Genomic DNA, 20,802 nt, shown 5'->3' with positions numbered 1-20,802 from the left:
AATGTCATTATGGCACTTTAGTCATGGCTACATATTTCTGTCCATCAAAAGCCAACCCATTTAAAACTGGCATGAATTTTAATCAAAATGTATGGACATGCAATAGTACTGATTTTTTTTTTTTTTTTTTTTTTTTTTTTTTTTTTTTTTTTTGAGACGGAGTTTTGCTCTTGTTGCCCAGGCTGAAGTGCAGTGGTGTGATCATAGCTCACTGCAACCTCTGCCTCCTGGGTTCAAGCGGTTCTCCTGCCTCAAGCCTCCTGAGTAGCTGGGATTACAGGTGTACACCACCACGCACAGCTAATTTTGTATTTTTAGTAGTGACACAGTTTTGCCATGTTGGTTAGGCTGATCTCGACCTCCCGACCTAAGGTGATCCACCTGCCTCAGCCTCCCAAAAGTGCTGGGATTAAGGCGTGAGCCACGGTGCCTGGCCAATGATTTTTAAGTGATCTAAAAATAATTAGTGATGTTGTGGGATAGGCAATATTCACTTTCAGATACACCCACACAGAAAGTATTAATGTACAAAACTTTTAAAAATATGTCACAGATGCTTAAACATTAACATATGTTACTTAACAGCAATCTTTTGATATACACATCATATGCGCAGAACTATATGACTCTTTCTCTTAAAGTGAGAACATTTCTATGCTGGATAAGCAGTAAATATAAAGAGAATCTTACTTTTAGCAAATATATCAACTGGTGATCCATCAGGCAAAAGCCATGGCCAACCTTTGAACTGCCATGCAGGACCCTGAACAAAAACGGCTACAACGCGGTCCCTACAAGTAGAAAAGTGGGTGGGGGGAGGTAAGGGACAGACGGAGATTATTTCAAACTTGAGCTTTAGCTACTAATAAATTCCTTAGGCAACAGGCCCATAAACATTTATGTGGTAGAGTCTTATCAATCCTTCTATGAAGGTAAGTACTTACCACCTTTTCAATATCATGATCGTTATACTTCCCATATATCTGGTTTTTACACCTAAGTCTTTTAAACATAATTAAATGGACAATAATTGTATGTAATTTTGTTTTCATTTTCTGTTCCCTGCAATAGGGAATAGTGGTTGATAACTAGTAATCAAAAAAGTTGTTTAAAATATCATTTAAAATTCAAACACATCTTAAATATTTTACTTTAACTAAAAACATTACATTATAGGAATTCATCAACCATTTTACAAGGTCCCAGGGCCTTATCTGAGTTCTTGTGATTACTTGGGAAGTAATCTGAGTATAGAAACCATTTAGACTTTTATAATTTCTGCAATTGTTTTACAACTGTTTCATTCACCCTAAATGTATAAGTATTTTTAAAGCATTTTTTTCCCCAACCAATCAACCTAGTTTTCCTAGGAAGAACAAACTTCTTTGTAGACCCTCAAATTTCATGATTTTACAAAATATTTAATTGAATTGAGAAATTATAAGAAGTACTGCCATAAACAGTTAAAGCCAATAACTAAAGAGGTGGGAACAAAACAACATCATCAATAATAACGGTTAAAATTAGTAATATTTACTGAGCATTTACTATGTGTCAAGTGCCATTTGAAGGACTTGATGCATTACTTACGATGTTAACAAAGTTAATCTTCAAAACAATCCAATGATCTCCCTGTACACTATTGGAAACCTCAGTGTATAAATGAAGAAACAAGTGCATGGGCATATTGGAGAACAGAAAGGAAGGTAGAAGTACAGAGAAAAGGAAGAAGGGAAGGAGGAGAATAAATTACTATGCTGGGGCACTGGGTATGCTACTGCTCCTATTTAAGGGCAGAAAAATCATGAGAACAGCCATCTCAGTATTATTACAAAAACAATTTTGATCTTGCAACTCTGTGAAAGGGTCTCAGGAACGACCTGAGGTCTGCAAACCACACTTTGATAACCACCGCAATTAATGAAGACTGCAGACATACAAAAAAACATTACACCAGAGTTACCTTCTATTCAAGCAGAAGACCTACAACAACTATTAAAAACTGCAAGCTTAAAATTCTTAAGCTGCTCAAAATGTCTGAGGCTAAAATTAAGTCTTAAGTTAAAAAATTTTCCCTTTCATGGGATACATGCCTCAAACTGTCAAAATCATCTTTGGCAATGCAGTATACTATTAAATAATCCTTCAATTTCATGATATAACTTATAACAGTTGAAAGCCCAAGATGCCTGCCAAAGCAAAGGGAATTTGCTGAGCAGAGATCACTTATATTCTACTGGGTCTTATAGGATCAGCAGAGAAGCAGGGTAATAAAAATGTTACTCCCCCTGAATTCTTGGAAGGATAATTAAAGGAAAAGGAAAATAAGGAAGTAAGGAAAATGCTGGAGACTTCAATGGTTGGAGACCCTAACTAATACACGCAAGCAGTATTTTACAGCATAGTGATGACATTTGTATACATTGTATTATTTCTGCAAATACATTGCAAACATAAAATACAAGTGGTATAACTTCCCTATTTGGTTTTAAGCTTGATATCTGAAATTCTAATCTTACTTTCTACATTACTCGAAGTATCTATCAGGTACCAGAGAAGAATTATAATTTAAAAATTATATATATAATATATATATATAATTCTCTCTATATATATTACATATATTATATATAAATATGTATTTTATATATACATAGAGAGAGAGAGAGAGAGAGAGAGAGAGAGAGAATTATCCTACCAGTCTTGAGGCATAAGTTTAACGGGCTGGTCTACTACTCTATAAGATACTGTGACACCAATTAATTGTAGTGCTCCCTGGTTGCAATTTTCTTAAGAAAATTTTTAATATTAATATTCGCAATGCCTTGACTTCTTAATGCCCAAAAACTAACAAGTACTTCAAAAGCAAATTTATCTAATGTGCCATGTGTTGCATTCTCTGTATCACAGATATATACTCAACTTTTACTTCAGATTAAAGAAATAAGGTAATCTGTGTGTCTAAATTTATAGGCACTTTATATTATAAACAGCTTAATATTTTGTTAAAGAACATTTTAATGCAATAAAAGGGTTAAACCATGATAAAAGAGCTGTTCCTATCATTTTTATTACATTATTCCCTTACAATAAAAGTATGCCTTCACTTTCTTCTTACCAGATAATTGAAATTCTCCAAACCAAAAATCTGAACATAGAATACCTTACAACATTAGTCTAATTTGCTGGGTTCTACAAGCTCATCCAGAACAAATGAACAAGTGGAAAGAATTTTTTACACTGGGTTTTCCAGAAGTTGGAATGTTTCTTCTTATAAGTAAAATCAAGTTTACCTATCCAAAATATAAAGTTATTGAGGAATTATTAGAAAGTTAACATTATTGATGACCAAACTAAATATACATTAACATACTTTTCAAAGACAGTTCCTATTTAGAACTCATGATAAAATTTGACAGTTGCTCATACAAGAAAAAACAACGAACAACACACAGAAAACAAACGAATATTTAAAAAATATAGGCTGCCAGGTGCAGTGGCATATGCCTGTAGTCCTAGCTACCTGGGAGCCTGAGGCAGGAGGACTGATACAGTCCAGGAGTTCAAGTTCTGCCTGGGCAACATAGTGAGACCCCATCTCTTAAAAAGCAACATCATCAACGGCAATAATAACACTCATTCTCTTGGATTCAACACCTGTGAAAAGAAATATATTTATATATATAGACTATCTTACCAGTCTTGAGGCATAAGTTTAAGGGGCTGGTCTACTACTCTATAAGGTACTGTGACACTAATTGCAGTGCCCCCTGGTTGCATCTGGTCTTTTCTTCTTTGTATTAGAGTTTCATTTTCTCGTTGACAACCTTGTTTCTTCTTTTCATCTGATGGGACAAATCTTTGAAAAAACAGAGATGAGAAAAAGCCAAATGTATTCCATGTGATGAAAATGGGAAAATAAACTATAATTTGAAATAATTTTTTACACATTAATTCATTTTAAACTAAAGATGCTTGTTTTTAAATAAACCTGCTCTGCAAGTACAGATCATGGAGAGTATAGGTCTTTCCTCTGTACACCAAACAGAACTTAAGCTCACTCAGACCCTAAGATGGGGGTTGTGTGTGTGTAACAACACACAATTTATATTCATTCAACTAGCACATTCTCCACACTAATCCTTAATTCCTCAAATTCTATTAGAGGGAAACTTCATGATAAAGAGGAATTTTATTAGAAATCAAAAAGTCATTTGAAACGAAAAAGTTGTTGTGGCTAGCAGGCCTCTTTACTCTGTGACTTAGCCTATCCAGAAGCTTAACAAAACACTTTTTTTTTTTTAATTTTATGCTTCAGCAAAATTACAAAAATACCATCAAACTTCAGAGTAGCCTTGAAAATTTTAAAGTATGAAAATTAGGCTGGGCGAGGTAGCGGGCGCCTGTAGTCCCAGCTACTCGGGAGGCTGAGGCAGGAGAATGGCGTAAACCTGGGAGGCGGAGCTTGCAGTGAGGTGAGATCCGGCCACTGCACTCCAGCCTGGGAGACAGAGTGAGACTCCGTCTCAAAAAAAAAAAAAAAAAAAAAGAAATTTAAATCAGTGTATGCTGATAATCTGCTATTATCAACTAGTGGCATTTATCAACTTATTTATGTGGATCCATTCTCAAGACAGATATTCTTTTTTAAAAATAACTTAGCAATCTGGATAGCTATTCCACCTATAAAATTGGCTAGTGTTCACAAAGTATTTTAGAAGTCTTATTTTCTAAATATATACATAATCCTAACAGTCCAATAACATATTTTATTAGCTATGATCTAGTCTCTCCAATAAAATGGAGAGAATACAATCAATATATTGAAAGTATCATTCTGCTTCTAAAGTTTAAGAGATGAAAGGGTGAAAGGACCAAAAAACACAGGAGAACTTGTGCTAATTAGAGTTCTCTGAAAAACTTCAATTCCACATATTGGATTCATCAGAAGGTAATATTAATTTTATTGTCTAGAAAGTTTTTAGTTCATGGTGATAATGATGATACTTAACTTTGTTTCTGAGATGATTGTTCTCACAACCATTTTACATTTGGTTAAAAAGTTAAGATTTCTATATCATTTAAAAATTTCCCCCAGATAATCATTTGCTTCCTGTGGCATTTAGTTTATTTATTAATCAAGTTCACTTAGAAAATGCCAGGCAGTACTAATACTTTGAATAATGAAACACATTATTTAGAAAACTTAATATGTGTGCATTGTTTGAAATTGTGTTCTAATAAAAAGCCACAACAAAAATGTTTTAAGTTAATAGTATGTGCAACATATTGTGCTGTAAGTTTTACAATATACATAGTAGTACAAAACATAGTCCCTGCCCTCTTGAACTTATGTTCCACAAACACAGAACAAAGGGATTCTACTGCCAAGAGAAATGCTTTATCTCAATCTGTAACTACATGGGATTTGAAATGTTTAAGTTGTTAAATATAAGACTGCATCTCTCTCTTTTCTGGCTTCTGAAATTTTAACATGGTGTTAAAGTTTAAATTTACTTGTAAAAAAATTCCTTATAAACTTTAATCATGACTAGAATACAAAATACATACAAATGGGTGATCTATTACAATACCAAACTAATAAAAATCTATTATACATCTATTTCAACTTCTGAAGCCTAAGAAATAAGAGTTATACAGCATCTACATGTCTACACATTGGTTGATATGTTTTATAAAAGTTCAAAAACATTAACATGCTTTTTACAATTAACCACCGTCCTAGAATTTTTAGATGCTGTAGCATGTTAACTTCTGATTATATCTACCTATTTTCTTAGAATTGCAGGCATCTCTATAAGCAATTTAAAAAAGCTTTATTTCAAAACGCTTTTCAGCAAGGATCTCATTTGGTAACATAAAGATAGATCTTATGACCTCTTCCCTAAAGTTAAGTCTACAAAAAAGAATAGTATTCCACAGAGTCAATACAATTTTACCTGTTCACCCTACCGCAGTTCATCAAATCTAAGACACCAACAATTGTGAGCTACATCATTATATTGTACCACTATGAAAGGAAAAAAATACTGCCAATTAAACTATGATATTCTACATAAATCACAGTCATCCCTCCAGAAAACTGGTTAGTTCTTCTGGCTTGGGCTGCACTGCTGGATGTGTGTAATAGGCAATTGTTTCACATGTATCTCAGGCAAAATAGGTTCATCTATTATTGCTATCTTCCATTTTTAGGTTCCATAAAGCACTTGGTTATTGCTTCGCAAAAAAAAAAAAAAAAATATATGGGATTAGGGCCAGGTGCAGTGGCTCACGCCTGTAATCCCAACACTATGGGGGGGCCAACGTGGGTGGATCATTTGAGGTCAGGGTTTCGAGACCAGTCTGGCCAACATGGTGAAGCCCCGTCTCTACTAAATATACAAAAATTGGCTAGGTGCGGTGGCATGCGCCTGTAATCCCAGATACTCTGGAGGCCAAGGCAGGAGAATCTTGACCCCAGGAGGCGGAGGCTGTAGCAAGCCGAGATCACACCACTGCCCTCCAGCCTGGGTGATAGAGTGAGACTGCCTCCGGAGAAAAAAAAAAAAAGAAAGAATGGGAATGTCATTCCTCTAATGTGGAAGAATTCAAGTATCAAATCTGCACTCCACTGCTTCATTTCAGTGTATTTTTTAATATATAACATTTTTATTGACATAAAATTTACATACAGTGAAATGCGCAAATAGATGAGTTTTGATAAACGGATACTAAGTATAAGCACTATTTCAATCAAGATAAAGAACATCTGCATCAACCAGAAAGTTTCCTTATATACCTTTCAGTCAAACGCCATTCCCCTTCCCAACAGGCAACCACTCTTCTGCTTTCCATTCGTTTTTTCTGTTTTGGGAATTTATATACACACACTCATATACCAGATGTATTATTTTGTACCTGGCTTCTTTCATTCAAGAAAGATGTGGGATGTATCAGTAGTTCATTCTTTTTTATTGCTAAGTAGAATTCTATTGTAAGAAAATACCATTCTCCTGCTAGTGGATATTTGGGTGTGCCTTAGTACACTCAGGATACAATAATAGAAATAGCATAGACTGGGGTGGCTTGTAAACAACAGGAATTCATCACTGTTCTGGAGGCTAGGAAGTCAAGATAAAGATATTGGCAAGTCCAGTGTCTAGTGAGGTCCCACTTCCTGGTTTGCAAACTGTATTACTGCTGTGTCCTCATATCACAGAAGGAGCAAGGAAGCTCTCTGGGACCCCTTTCATGAGGGTGCTTATCCTATTTGTGAGGACAGAGCCCTCATGAACTAATTACTTCCCAAATACCCTGGCATTAGTGACTAAGTTTCAACATATAAATTTTGTGGGACACAAATGTTCAGTATATAGCAGGGTAGTTTCAAGGTCTGGGTTATTACAAGTAAAGCTAACATAAATATTCCTGTATAAGTGTTTTTGTGAACACATGCTTTCATTTCTCTTATGTAAATACGTTTGAGTGAATCATGGGGTTATGTGCAACTTTATAAGAAACTGCCAAGAAGTTTTCCAAAGCAGTTGAACCATTTTATACTTCCACTAAAAATGTATGAGACTTCTAGTCTTTTGAATTTTAGTCTTTCTAATGGGTATGTGAAATAGTATCTCAACATCATTTTAATTTTTACTTCCTCAACAACTGATGATACTGAGAATTTTCTTCATGTGCTGACTGACCATTTGTATACCTTCTTTTGTGGAATATCATTATCTCTTGCTTATTTTTAATTGGATTTTTAAAAATACTGACACACAGGATTCTAGATACAAAACTTTTGTTAGAAATGTGCAATGAAAAGATTTTCTCCCAGCATGTGGCTGGCCTTTTTATTTTCTTAATGGTGTCTTTTGATGAACAGAAGTTAAATTTTTTTTTTTTATGGTTCACTCTTTAAAAAACAAACAAAACAAAAAACACTATTTCAAAGTCACAAAAACATTCTATTATGCTTTATTCTAGAAGCCTTACAGTTTTAGCTTTTAAGTTTGTGTGTATAATCTACCTTAAAAAATGTTTGTGTATGGCGTTAGGTAATGGCTGAGAATCATTCCTCTCCACCCATATATTTATCCAATTGTTTCAGTACCATTTATTGCTAAGGCATTTGTTTCTCAATTGAATTGCATTGACGTTTTTGTCGAAAATAGTATAGGCCCATTTATGCAATCTCCATTATTTTCATTCATCTAACTATCTTTGTATCATCAGTACAATGTGTGGATTACTGCAGCTTGATATTAAGTCTTGAAATCAGGTAGTGTGAGTCCTCTCTCTTCGTTCCTCCATAATAACTGTTTCAATGACAAATTACACCATATCTTTTTTGAAGATATTTTGCACCACATTTAAATTCAACATATATAGTACCATCTATGCACATACCTCACAGATCTGATGAAACTATGAATTGCCATCACCATTTTGTGCATGTGCCAGTAATAAAAACTATGTCAGGACTGCCACCTAGCCACAGCAACTCTAAGATACCATCATTCATATGACATATTACAATTTCAGAGATATTAAATCATGAAAAATAACTGTGTATATTGGAATTAATAAAGTATATAATACTCTAGAACTAATTAAACTTAACAAAGAATGTGACCAAAGTGCTATATATTACAGCACTATCAATTCAGCTACCCTAGGTCAACTGTCAATGTATCCTGTTCCATTACAACTCCACTCTCAGCTTAGAAGCTTCAGCTAATTGCAGCAATGACCAGATGGAATACAACTTAGGATGTTAAAGAGGGCAAAATTTAAGTCTATCAAGTACTACCCAGACTTAAGCCTTAAATAACAAACAACAGTACTTTATTTCTATGACTCCTCTTGAACAAGAAATTTGAACAAATCACTTCTGGCCTATCAATATATAATAATACAGCTGTCTATAAGGTAACATCCAAAAGGTAAAAATGCATCCGAAATTCAAATATGACGAATGTTATACTTTTTGCTTCCTAGCCTACAGAACTTTAAATATATCTCTATAGATATATTTAGGCATTTATTTAATTCTAGAGCCGTATGTATTTCACTATGAATTTACCTTCTTTATTCAAAGTAGTTTTCAATTTTTTACAATTTTACAGTGGGCTGTTTAAATTATTACTATGACAATCTACAAAGCCTGTTATCTTCCTACCAGACTTCAGGTTTCTATTCTTGCAACTTTCTTTTTTTTTTTGAAACGAGGTCTTGCTGCAGGGTGCGTAGGCTGGTTTCAAACTTCAAACTCCTGGGCTCAAGCAATCTTCCCACCTCAGCCTCCCAAAGTGCTGAGACTACAGGCATGAGGCACCACGCCAGACCTGGACAACAGTTTTCTTGGAGGCAAAGCCAATCACTCAGATATATGGCATATCAACTAGTGTGCTGCTTTACATGTAGCATCCTCATCAGAGCACAACTAAATGAAATTGAAACAAAAATTAAAAAAAAAAAAAAGACAAATGAAACAAAAAAAGCTGGTTCTTTGAAAAGATAAACAAAATGGGAGCTATTACACCTGATACCACTGAAATACAAAATATCATTCAAGGCTACTATGAACACCTTTACAAGCATAAACTAGAAAACCTGGAAGATATGGATAAATTCCTGGAAAGATTCAAACCTCCTAGCTTAAATCAGGAAGAATTAGATACTCTAAACAGACCAACAACAAGCAGCAAGATTGAAATGGTAATTTAAAAATTACCAACCAAAAAAAAAAAAATCCAGAACCAGAAGGATTCACAGCTGAATTGTATCAGATATTCAAAGTAGAATTGGTACCAATTCTTTTGACACTATTCCACAACATAGAGAAAGAGAATCTTCCCTAAATCATTCTATGAAGCCTGTAATACCCTAAAACCAAAACCAGGAAAAGATATAACCAAGAAAGAAAACTACAGACCAATATCCCTGATGAATATAGATGCAAAGATCCTTAACAAAGGACATCCAACCCAATCCAACAACGTATCAAAAAGATAAACCACCATAATCGAGTGGGTTTCATACCAGGGATGCAGGGATGGTTTAACATACACAAGTCAATAAATGTGATACATTACATAAACAGAATTAAAAACAAAAATCACATGATCATCTCAATAGATGTAGAACAAGCATCTGACAACATCCAGCATCCCTTTATGATTTAAACTCTCAGCAAAATTGGCAGACAACGAACATACCTCAATGCAATAAAAGTCATCTATGACAAACCCACAGCTAACGTAGTTCTGAATGGGGAAAAGTTTAAAGCATTCTGTTTGAGAACTGGAACAAGACAAAAATGTCCACTCTCTTCATTTTTTTCAACATAGTAATGGAAGTCGTAACCAGAGCAATCAGACAAGAGAGAAATAAAGGGCATCCATCGGTAAAGAAAAAGTCAAACTGTCACCGTTTGCTGAGGATATGATGGTATACCTAGAAAACCCTAAAGATTCCTCCAAAAGCTTGTAGAACTGATAAAAGAATTCTACAAACTTTCCAGATATAAAATTAATGCCCACAAATCAGTAGCTCTCCTATACACCAATAGTGACCAAGCGGAGAATCAAATCAAGAACTCAACTCCTTTTAGAATAGCTGCAAAACACACACACACACACACAAACACACAAACACACACACACACACACAAAATGCTTAGGAATATATCTAAACAAGAAAGTGAAAGATCGCTACAAGGAAAACTACAAAACACTGTTGAAAGAAATCATAGATGACACAAACAAATGGAAACACATCCCATGCTCATGGATGGGTAGAATCAATATTGTGAAAATGACCAAAAGCAATCTACAATTTCAATGCAATTCCCACCAAAATACTAACATCATTCTTCACAGGACTAAAAAAAAAATCCTAAAATTCATATGCAACCAAAAAAGAGTCCACATAGCCAAAGCAAGACTAAGCAAACAGAACAAATCTGGAGGCATCACATTACCTGATTTCAAACGCTACACTACAAGGACATAGTCACCAAAACAGCATGGTACTGGTATACAATAGGCACACAGACCAATGGAACAGAACAGAGAATCCAGAAATAAACCCAAATACTTAGAGCCAACAGATCTTTGACAAAGCAAACAAAAACATCAAGTGGGTAAAGGACACCCTATTCAACATACAGTGCTGGGATAATTGGCACGTCACACGTAGGAGAATTAAACTGGATCATCTCTCACCTTATAAAAAATCAACTCAAGATAGGTCAAGGACTTAAGTCCTGAAACACTTCAAGGACTAAGACCTGAAACTATTAAAATTCTAGAAGATAATACAGGAAAAACCCTTCTAGACACTGGCTTAGGCAAGGATTTCATGACCAAGAACCCAAAAGCAGACGCAATAAAAACAAAGATAAATGGCCAAGACTTAATTAAACTAAAAAGCTTTTGCAAGGCAAAAGGAATAGTCAGCAGAGTAAACAGTCAACCCACAGAGTGGGAGAAAAATCTTCATAATTTATACCTCTGACAAAGGACTAATATTCAGAATCTACATCAAACTCAAATTAGCAAGACAAAAACAATCCCACGAAAAAGTGGGCTACGGACAGGAATAGACAATTCTCAAAAGAAGATAAACAAATGGCCAAGAAACATGAAAAAAATGTTCAACATCACTAATGATCAGGGAAATGTAAATCAAAACCAGAATGAAATATCACCTTACTTCTGCAAGAATGGCCATAGTCAAAAAATCAAAAAATAATAGACGTTGGCATTTGATGAGGTGAAAAAGGAACACTTCCACATTGCTAGTGGGAATGTAAACTAGTACAACCACTAAGGAAAACAGTGTGGAGATTCCTTAAAAAACTAAAAGTAGAACTGCCATTTGATTCAGCAATCCCACTAGTGGGTATCTACCCAGAAGAAAAGAAGTCATTATACAAAAAAGATACTTGCACACGTTTACAGCAGCACAATTCACAATTGCAAAAATGTGGAAACAACCTAAATGACCATTAATCAGTGAGTGGATAAAGAAACCAGTGTATATATATACCGTGGGATACTACTCAACCATAAAACGGAAGGAATTAATGGCATTTGCAGCAACCTGGAAGGAATTGGGGATTATTATCCTAAGAGAAGTAACTCAGGAATGGAAAACCAAACATTGAATGATCTCGTTCGTAAGTGGGAGCTAAGTTATGAGGATGCAAAGGCATAAAAATGACAAAATTGACTTTGGGGATACAGGGAGAAAGTGTGGGAAGGGGGTGAGGGATAAAAGATTACAAATCAGGTTCAACATACACTGTTCGGGTAACGGGCACACCAAAATCTCACAAATTACTTAGTCATGTAACCAAATAACACCTGTTTCCCAAAAACTTGTGGAAATAAATTTTTTTTAAAGACAAAAGTTAAAAAGATAAATTTAGGCAACATAATAAATCTTTAAATCAATAGAAAAAAACATTCAGCATTCTCAAAACATTGGTTGAACTAAAAAATTGGTCTGAAATAACTGTTTTCATAAAACCATGTAAGTTTTCTAAGAGCTCTGAGACCACCATTTGGAAATTATGACAACTGTATTCATATATGTACATATATGAATACATATTTCAGGTATGTACATGTATGAATGCATATGCATGAATGCACATTTCATATATGTATATGCATGAATGCATATTTCATATATGTATGTGCATGAATGCATATTTCATATATATATGGAACAATGGCACTGAATAAACACTAACCAATTATGACCCTTAGAAACTATGACTTCATTCTATTTCTGGTATGACAGATCCCCTAAGTAACTGCAACAATAATTCCAAAATAAAACCAATTAAACAATAGATCTCACAAAGTGAGCAGTTTGGTAGTTATCAGAGACCAGGAAGGGTGGGAGAGTGGAGGAGATAGAGAAAGGTTGATTAATGGGTACAGAAATACACGTAGAAGAAATAAGACCTAGTTTTCAATAAATCCATAGAGTGACTACAGTAAACAATAATTTATGGTATATTTCAAAAGAGCTATTAAAGAATAATTTGAATATTTCCAATATAAAGATAAATGTTTAAGGTAGTATATATCTTAATTACCCTGATTCATCACATAAGAATGTGTCAAAATATTACATATACCTCAAAATATGTGGGTCTATTATGCATCAATACAAACAAAGGGAAAAAGAAAAAAAAATCTTAAAAGTATATCTGAGCTAGCTAGCAAGGTATAAAACATACTTAGGCCAAAGACCGAGTAAAAAGAGAGGAACTCAAAGAAGTAAGAATAACACTGCAGACTTCTATCCATTGGATTTGCAAACCAATTAAAGTTAAGCCTGGTTTTTCACCGCGGTCCTGAAATAGAAAATAAGTCCAAATTCTGTTCAAGGTAGAAAATAAGAGTTCCTTCCCTTATAAAGCTGAGACTCAGGGGTTAAGTTCAACACAATGGTAAACTAGAAATAAACTCACTGTTCACCCTCTTCCCCCACAACCCCAACCCTGACCCTAACCCTTATTTGACAATTGCAAGGAAAATCAAATATCTCAAATGGTAAAACTGACCTCATTTGAATTTGCAGCAAGAACAACAGTATCTAGATATTTAAAACCTCCAATAGAGAATTTAAAGTTATGCTAGATTGGTAATGCTCCCAGGTGCTTAAAAGACACAGATGCACATCTACTCTGGAGTTCTCTCATATTCACTTGGAGATCAAAGAATTTCTACAGAAAATAATTCCAAGGCAAATGAACAGTAAATGAGTAAATTAACAAAAAAAAAAAAAAAAAAAGAACAGTAAAAAACTAAACACACAAGGAAACAAGTTATCATGTATGAAACAACATTCAAAGGAAGACGACTAAGGACTCCAAATGCTATAATTACCAAAAACCAAGGCTTATGAAATAAACCAAGTTTGCAAATATGTACAGTAAAAAAGAATTACAAAGATAGATAATGGTTTGAAAAATAACTAAATAGAATCACAAAAACTGAAATATAAAATATCTGAAGTTTAAGGTGCGAAGGATAGGCTTAAGATCAGATTAAGGTGTGGCTAAAGAAATAGACAATTATAAATTAAAAGTAACGAACTGATGAAAAATGCAGGCAACAGAGAAAATGAGATAGAAAATGGAATCATTTAAGAAACATGGAAGACAGAAGGAGAAGATCTAAAGTATGTCTCATTTAAGTTCCAGAAAGAGGCGAGAAAAAAGGGGGGATGGGGAACAGAACATATGCAAAAAAAAAAAAAAAAAAAAAAATGCATATTTCACAGATTATCAAAACGGCCAAGACATTGAGAACTGATGAAAAACACCAATATGCAGATTTAATTCTGACAAATTCCAAGTGGTATATATAAAAAAGAAATCCACATCTAGCTACAGCAGATAAATTTAAAATGATCTTTAAAATAACCACATGGAACAGATTTCCCTCATAGGACTGATTATCACACTAACAACTAACTTCTCATCATCAAAACAAAGGAAGCTAGAAGATAGTGGAGTAATATTTTCAATGTGATGGGAAAAAAACAAACTCCCATATTATTTTCCAAAGTGGCTGTATCATTTTGCATTGCCTGGGGCTGTTGAGAACAAGTACTATTCTCAGTCCAGTCTACGCTCCGGTAATTTTTCTGCCTGTTTCTTTCCTGGTGACTTTTTCCCAGGCCTCATGTAGTTTTCTCACATGCCTGTGCTGATTAGTATTTGGCCGATATAAGGAGAACCTTCTACATAGCGTTTGAGCTCCTTCTGTGCACAATCTCTCCTCTTTGGAACTCGGCCCCATGTGGCTGCCAACAAGGCCAAAATCAGGAAGTTATACCCAATCATTTATGTTAAATAACCTTACAGTTCCAATAAACAACTTTCAAGATCCTGTTTATAGATGTAAAGTGTATTTTTAAAAATATTTCCGTAATATAATCTTAATTTTGTTCATTAGGATGGGTTTTATTTTTTTTCCTTCATTTACTTATTGAAGGGATACAAAACTAAAGAATCCTCAATTTTACATAAAACCAAATAGAATCTATGCCAACTTGAGCTATGAGTTACAGCCAGTACCATAATTGTGTGGAGGAGGTTTCAATTATGCATTAATTACACAGCAAAGCCTCCAGCTGACTCAAACTGTCGGGGAGATGTCAGTTGCAATGAGGTGTTAAACAATGAAGGGAGTGTTTTAAACTTGTAAGAAACATCAGGTATGTTCTATCCTAAGAATGTCGTCTGTTTGTCTGGTTTCTCTGTAGTAAACAAGACTAAAGAGAATGACACTAAAATTTACTTTGTGATTTCTTGCACTATTCACTATTTTCTGCTATAAAACAGTGTTTATTAGATTTGTAATACATTCCGATGAACAACACGGGAAAGGTTCTTGAGAATGCAGAATGAAAAGACAATTTTTTTAACATTCCACAAACTTATTGTAAATTTTGTATAACCAGTCAAATATATCTATTTTTAAAAAATTTGTCAATTACTAAAATTTGTGAGATTGGATAATGCCAAATTCACAAATCATAAAATGGGTTAAAAAATACAGTAAATGGCCGGGCGCGGTGGCTCAAGCCTGTAATCCCAGCACTTTGGGAGGCCGAGACGGGCGGATCACGAGGTCAGGAGATCGAGACCCTCCTGGCTAACACGGTGAAACCCCATCTCTACTAAAAAATACAAAAACTAGCCGGGCGAGGTGGCGGGTGCCTGTAGCCCCAGCTACTCGGGAGGCTGAGGCAGGAGAATGGCGTAAACCCGGGAGGCGGAGCTTGCAGTGAGCTGAGATCCGGCCACTGCACTCCAGCCTGGGCGACAGAGCGAGACTCCGTCTCAAAAAAAAAAAAAAAAAAAAATACAGTAAATGCAAAAAATAAAACGAAAAAACAAGACAGTACCAAGTGTAATGAAGCCTCGTGGGAACTAAAATTGAGTCCCAGGTGTGGACATGACTACTATATATCACAAAAAAGTATTTCAATTTGGAGATAAATGCAATAAATTAATTCATAGGTTGCATAAACACAGATACACAAAATCAAACTTTAAATTTCAGGTATACAAGTCCCCCATCCTCCAATCTTCTCGTCTCAATGTGCTCCCTCAGCCTTTTCTTTTTCTTTTTATTTATTTACTTAGTACTCATTATTTGGCTAACACTGTTTTAAACAATGTAGCTACAAGTAACAATAAAATAACAAGCTCTTGTCTCTGAGGAAATCATAATTTAATTGTAAAGACTAGAGACAGACTGCAAGACACAGAAACTATCACCAAAAAACGCATATATTTCAGATTATAAATCATGAAAAACCATGTTTATTGACTAAAAGGTGGAAAGCTCATACAAAAACTAAACAATTTTTAGAAGCAGTTAATGTAATCCATTTCTGTGAGTCTGACAGTTTCTGTCGTATTATCAAATCTATTTCAAGGACCAAAAGTATATCTTGTTCACACAATTGTAAATTATTTGAGGAATCTCATCAGATGACATATGCAATAAAAAAACTCACATCTGCCAGAATACTAAACTTTACTATAAAAGCCATACTATTAATGAAAAAAAAAAAATCCAATGAATATTTTGTCATTCAAAAGTACTAAAATTTTTTTTTAAAAAAGAATTCAGGTATGAATATACTACTATGTGCCAGGATACCTAGATTTTGTAAAGAAAGCTACTTAAGTTGGAGGCACTTAAAATTCAATTCTACATTTAGTGAAATTTGGAATCCACAAATACTGCAAATTGGTTTCTCACTTTGAATCAGTCAAAAGCAGTATAGTTTTTTTGGATGGGAAGGGGCTTTTCTTTGTTTAAAAGTTATCATTAGGCTGGGCACAGTGGCTCATGCCTGTAATGCCAGCACTTTGGGAGGCCGATGCACGCAGAGTTTGAGACCAGCCCAACCAACATGGTAAAACCCCATCTCTACTAAAAATACAAAAATTAGCCAGGCGTTGGGCCGCGTGCCTGTAATCCCAGCTATTCCGGAGGCTCCGGAAGGAAAATCGCTTGCACCGGGGAAGTGGAGGTTACAGTGAGCCGAGATCGTACCACTGCACTCCAGCCTGGGTGACAGAGTGACACTCTGTCTCAAAAAAAAAATAAAATAAAAAAGTTATCATTGTTACTTTACTGAGAAAGAAGCCAGAGCATTCACATTTTTCTTTTGGGTATTAATTATGTTGCTGAATAAAACTGCTTTCCAGTAAAATTTTTAACAGGAAATTTTCAACATTAGAGCATTCAGATTACAAAATATAATTATTCTAATGCTGACTTAGGCCTTGAATCTTGTAGAAGACTTTGTTTTGTTCTGGATTATTATCACGCTACTGTCAAGGCCAGAATAAAACCCAATTTCTTTCTTTTGCTGTTCTTTCATTTTTTGTTCAAGAGGTACATGTGCAGGTTTGTCACACGGGTATATTCGTTACACAGGTATATTGCATGTCACTGGGGTATGGCATACAAATTATTTTATGACCCACAGTAATCTGCACGGTACACAACAGGTAGTTTCTTGTTCTTCTCCCTCTTCCCACCTTCCCCCTCAAGTAGGCCCTGGTGTCTTCTGTTTCCCTCTTTGTGTACAACATGTACTCAATGTCTACTTGGTTTTCTGTTTCTGTGTTAATTTGTGGTATTTGGTTTTCTGTTTCTCTGTTAATTTGTTAGGATAATGGCTTCCAGCTGCATCCATGTTGCTGCAAAGGACATGGTTTTGTTCTTTTTTATGGCTGCATAGTATTCCATGGCATATATGTACCAGATTTCTTTATCCAATCCACCACTGATGGGAATTTTGGTTGATTCAATGTCTCTGCTATTGTGAAAAGTGCCACAATGAACCTAAGAGTGTATGTGTCTTTTTGGTAGAAAGACTTATATTCCTCGAGGTATATATCCATAATCAGATTGCTGGATCAAATGGTAGTTCTAAGTTTTTTGAGAAATCTGCAAACTGCTTTCCACGGTGGCTGAAGTAAATTACATTCCCACCAGCAGCATATAAGCATTACCTTTTCTCCGCAACCTCACCAAGATCTATTATTTTCTAATGTTTTAATAATAGCCATTTTGACTGGTGTGATGTGAGATGATATCTTATTGTGGTTTTGATTTGCATTTCTCTAATGATTAGTGATGTTAAACATTTTTTTCCTATGTTTGTTGGCCATGTGTATATCTTCTTTTGAGAAGTGTCTGTTCAGGTCCTTTGCTCAGTTAATGGGACTGTTTGTTTTATGCTTAAGGTCCTTATACATTCTGGGTATTAGATCTTTGTCAGATGCATACACCTTGCAAATATTCTCTCCCATTCTGTATGTTGTCTGTTTACTCTGTTGACAGTGTCTTTTGCTGGGCAGAAGCTTTTTGGTTTAGCTCCCATTTGTCTATTTTTGTTTTTGCTGCATTTGCTTTTGAAGACTTCGTCATAAAATGTTTACCAAGGTTTATGTCCAGAATGGCATGCCCTGTTTTTTTCCTAGGGTTTTTACAGTTTGAGGTCCTACATTTAAGTCTTTTAATCCATCTTGAGTTGATTTTTGTATATGGTGAAAGTAAGGGGTTTGGTTTCAATCTTCTGCATTTGGCTAGCTAGTTATCCCAGCATCACTGACTAAGGAGCCCCTTCCCCTCTGCTTGTTCCTGTCGACTTTGTCAAAAAGTGGATGGTTGCCGGCGGGCAGCTTTATTTCTGGATTCTCTAACCTGTTCCGGCCTGTGTGTGTGTTTTTGCACCAGTACTATACTGTTTTGGTTACTCTAGTCTTGTTATATAGTTTGATATTGTGTAGTGTGATGCCTCTAACTTTGGTCTTTTTGCTTAGGATGCTTTGGTTATTCTGCCTCCTTTTTGGTTCCATACAGATTTTAGAACAGTCTGTTCAAATTTCTGAAAAAAATGAAATTTGGTACTTTGCTAGGAACAGCAGTGAATCTGTAAGTTGTTTTGGGCAGTATGGCCACTTCAACAACATTGATTCTTCCTATCCATGCACATGAAATGTTTTTCCATTTGTTTGTGTCATCTCTGATTTCTTTCACAGTGTTTTGTAATTCTCATTTTAGAGATCTTTCACCTCCCTGGTTTAGCTGTATTCCCACGTGTTTTGTGTGTGCGTGTGTGTGCATGTGGGAGTGTGACTATTGTGAAAAGGACTGCATTCTTGAGTTGGCTATCAGCTTGGACATTAGTGTATAGAAATGCTACTTATTTTTGTACAGTGATTTTGTATCTGAAATTTCACTGAAATTGTTTATCAGTGCTAGGAACATCTGGGTAGAGACTATGGCGTTTTCTAGGTATGGAATCATATCATCTACGAAGATAGAAAGCATCTCTATTTGGATGTCTTTTCTTTCTTTCTTTCTCTTGTCTGAGTCCCCTAGCTAGTATTTCCAGTACTGATACAGAAGTACTGGGAAAGCAAAAGCATGGTCCCTCTAAATGATATGGAATGGGGGAAGACAAGCGCTGGGTAGAAGAGGGCCTGGTCCCTGGCTAGGGCTCCACCCCCACGAACCTACATGATGACAGGCACTTCTGCTTTCACACCCAAATGTTCCATTTTCCAAGACCAGCCTGGCCCGCCACACCCCCATCCAGGTCCTATAAAAACCCGACCCTAGTGGGCACACACACAGGCAGCCAGACGTCAAGAGGAGCACATCAGCAGAAGAAGACACAAGCGGCTGGATGTTGTGAGGAACACACTGGCGGAAGAAGACACAGCAAGCAAGCTCTTGGTGGTCAAGAGCACACCAACAGGCACCAGCAGGCCGACAGGCCATCAGAACGATGCAGAGTTTGGCCACAGCGGCCCAACTCCAGGGGAAAACCATCTCCTTTCTGGCTCCCCCATCTGCTGAGAGCTACTTCTACTCAATAAAACCTTGCACTCATTCTCCAAATCCATATGTGATCCGATTCTTCCAGTACACCAAGGTAAGAAACCCTGCGATAAAGCAATCCCCCTGTCCTTGTGGTAAGGTAGAGGGTCTGAGCTGGTTAACACAAGTCACCTATAGGGCAAACCAAAAGAGCATCCTGTTAACACACGTCCACTGGGGTTTCAGCTGTAAACATTCACCCCTAGACACTGCTGTGGGGTCTGAGCCCCACAGCCTGCCCGTTGGTATGCTCCCCTAGAGGTTTCAGCAGCAGGGTACTGAAGAAGCGAGCCACACCCCCATTGCACGCTCTGTGAGGGAGACAAAGGAATCTTTCCTGTTTCAGTACTACGTTGAATAGGGGTGGTGAGAGTGGACATTCTTAGTTTGTTCTGGTTCTCGGGGGAATGCTTCCAGCTTTTGCCTATTGAGTATGATGTTGGCTGTAGGACTGTCATAGACGGCTCTTATTAGTCTGAGATATGTTCCTTTGATGGGTAGTTTGTCGAGGGTTAACATGAAGGGCTGTTAGGGTTTATTGAAAGCCTTTTCTGCATCTACTGAGATGATCATGTAATTTTTTTAGTTCTGTTTATGTGATGAATCATGTTTACTGGTTTGCATTTGTTGAACGAACCTTGCATCCCAGGGATAAAGCCTATTTGATCAGGGTGTTTTAGCTTTTTGATGTGCTGCTGGATTCGATTTTCTAGTATTTTGTTGAGTTTTGCATCTATGCTCATCACTGGCCAGCAGGGTTTTTTGTTTTTGTTTTTGTTTTTAAATTGTCTCTCTGCCAGAATGATGCTGGTTTCACAGAATGAGTTAGGGAAGTCTCTCCTCCTTGACTTTT

The 20,802-nt window shown here is 35.9% G+C and overlaps 1 protein-coding gene across 1 annotated transcript in view; it reads right to left on the bottom strand.

The window, feature by feature from the left end:
* CDC73 (cell division cycle 73) overlaps window positions 1-20,802 on the bottom strand; it is a 142,814-nt gene that overhangs the window by 17,557 nt on the left and 104,455 nt on the right. The window contains exons 14-15 of the mRNA XM_010375559.2: window positions 3,698-3,859; window positions 691-791 (exon numbers count right to left, since the gene is read on the bottom strand). Of these exons, the coding sequence (XP_010373861.1) occupies window positions 691-791; window positions 3,698-3,859 (263 nt within the window). The remainder of the gene's footprint in view (window positions 1-690; window positions 792-3,697; window positions 3,860-20,802) is intronic.

This window comes from Rhinopithecus roxellana, chromosome 8 (assembly GCF_007565055.1).
Source record: "Rhinopithecus roxellana isolate Shanxi Qingling chromosome 8, ASM756505v1, whole genome shotgun sequence".
Lineage (NCBI taxonomy): Eukaryota > Metazoa > Chordata > Mammalia > Primates > Cercopithecidae > Rhinopithecus > Rhinopithecus roxellana.
The sequence above is the reverse complement of the archived record's forward strand: the minus strand, read 5'-3'. Positions and strand labels throughout refer to the sequence as shown.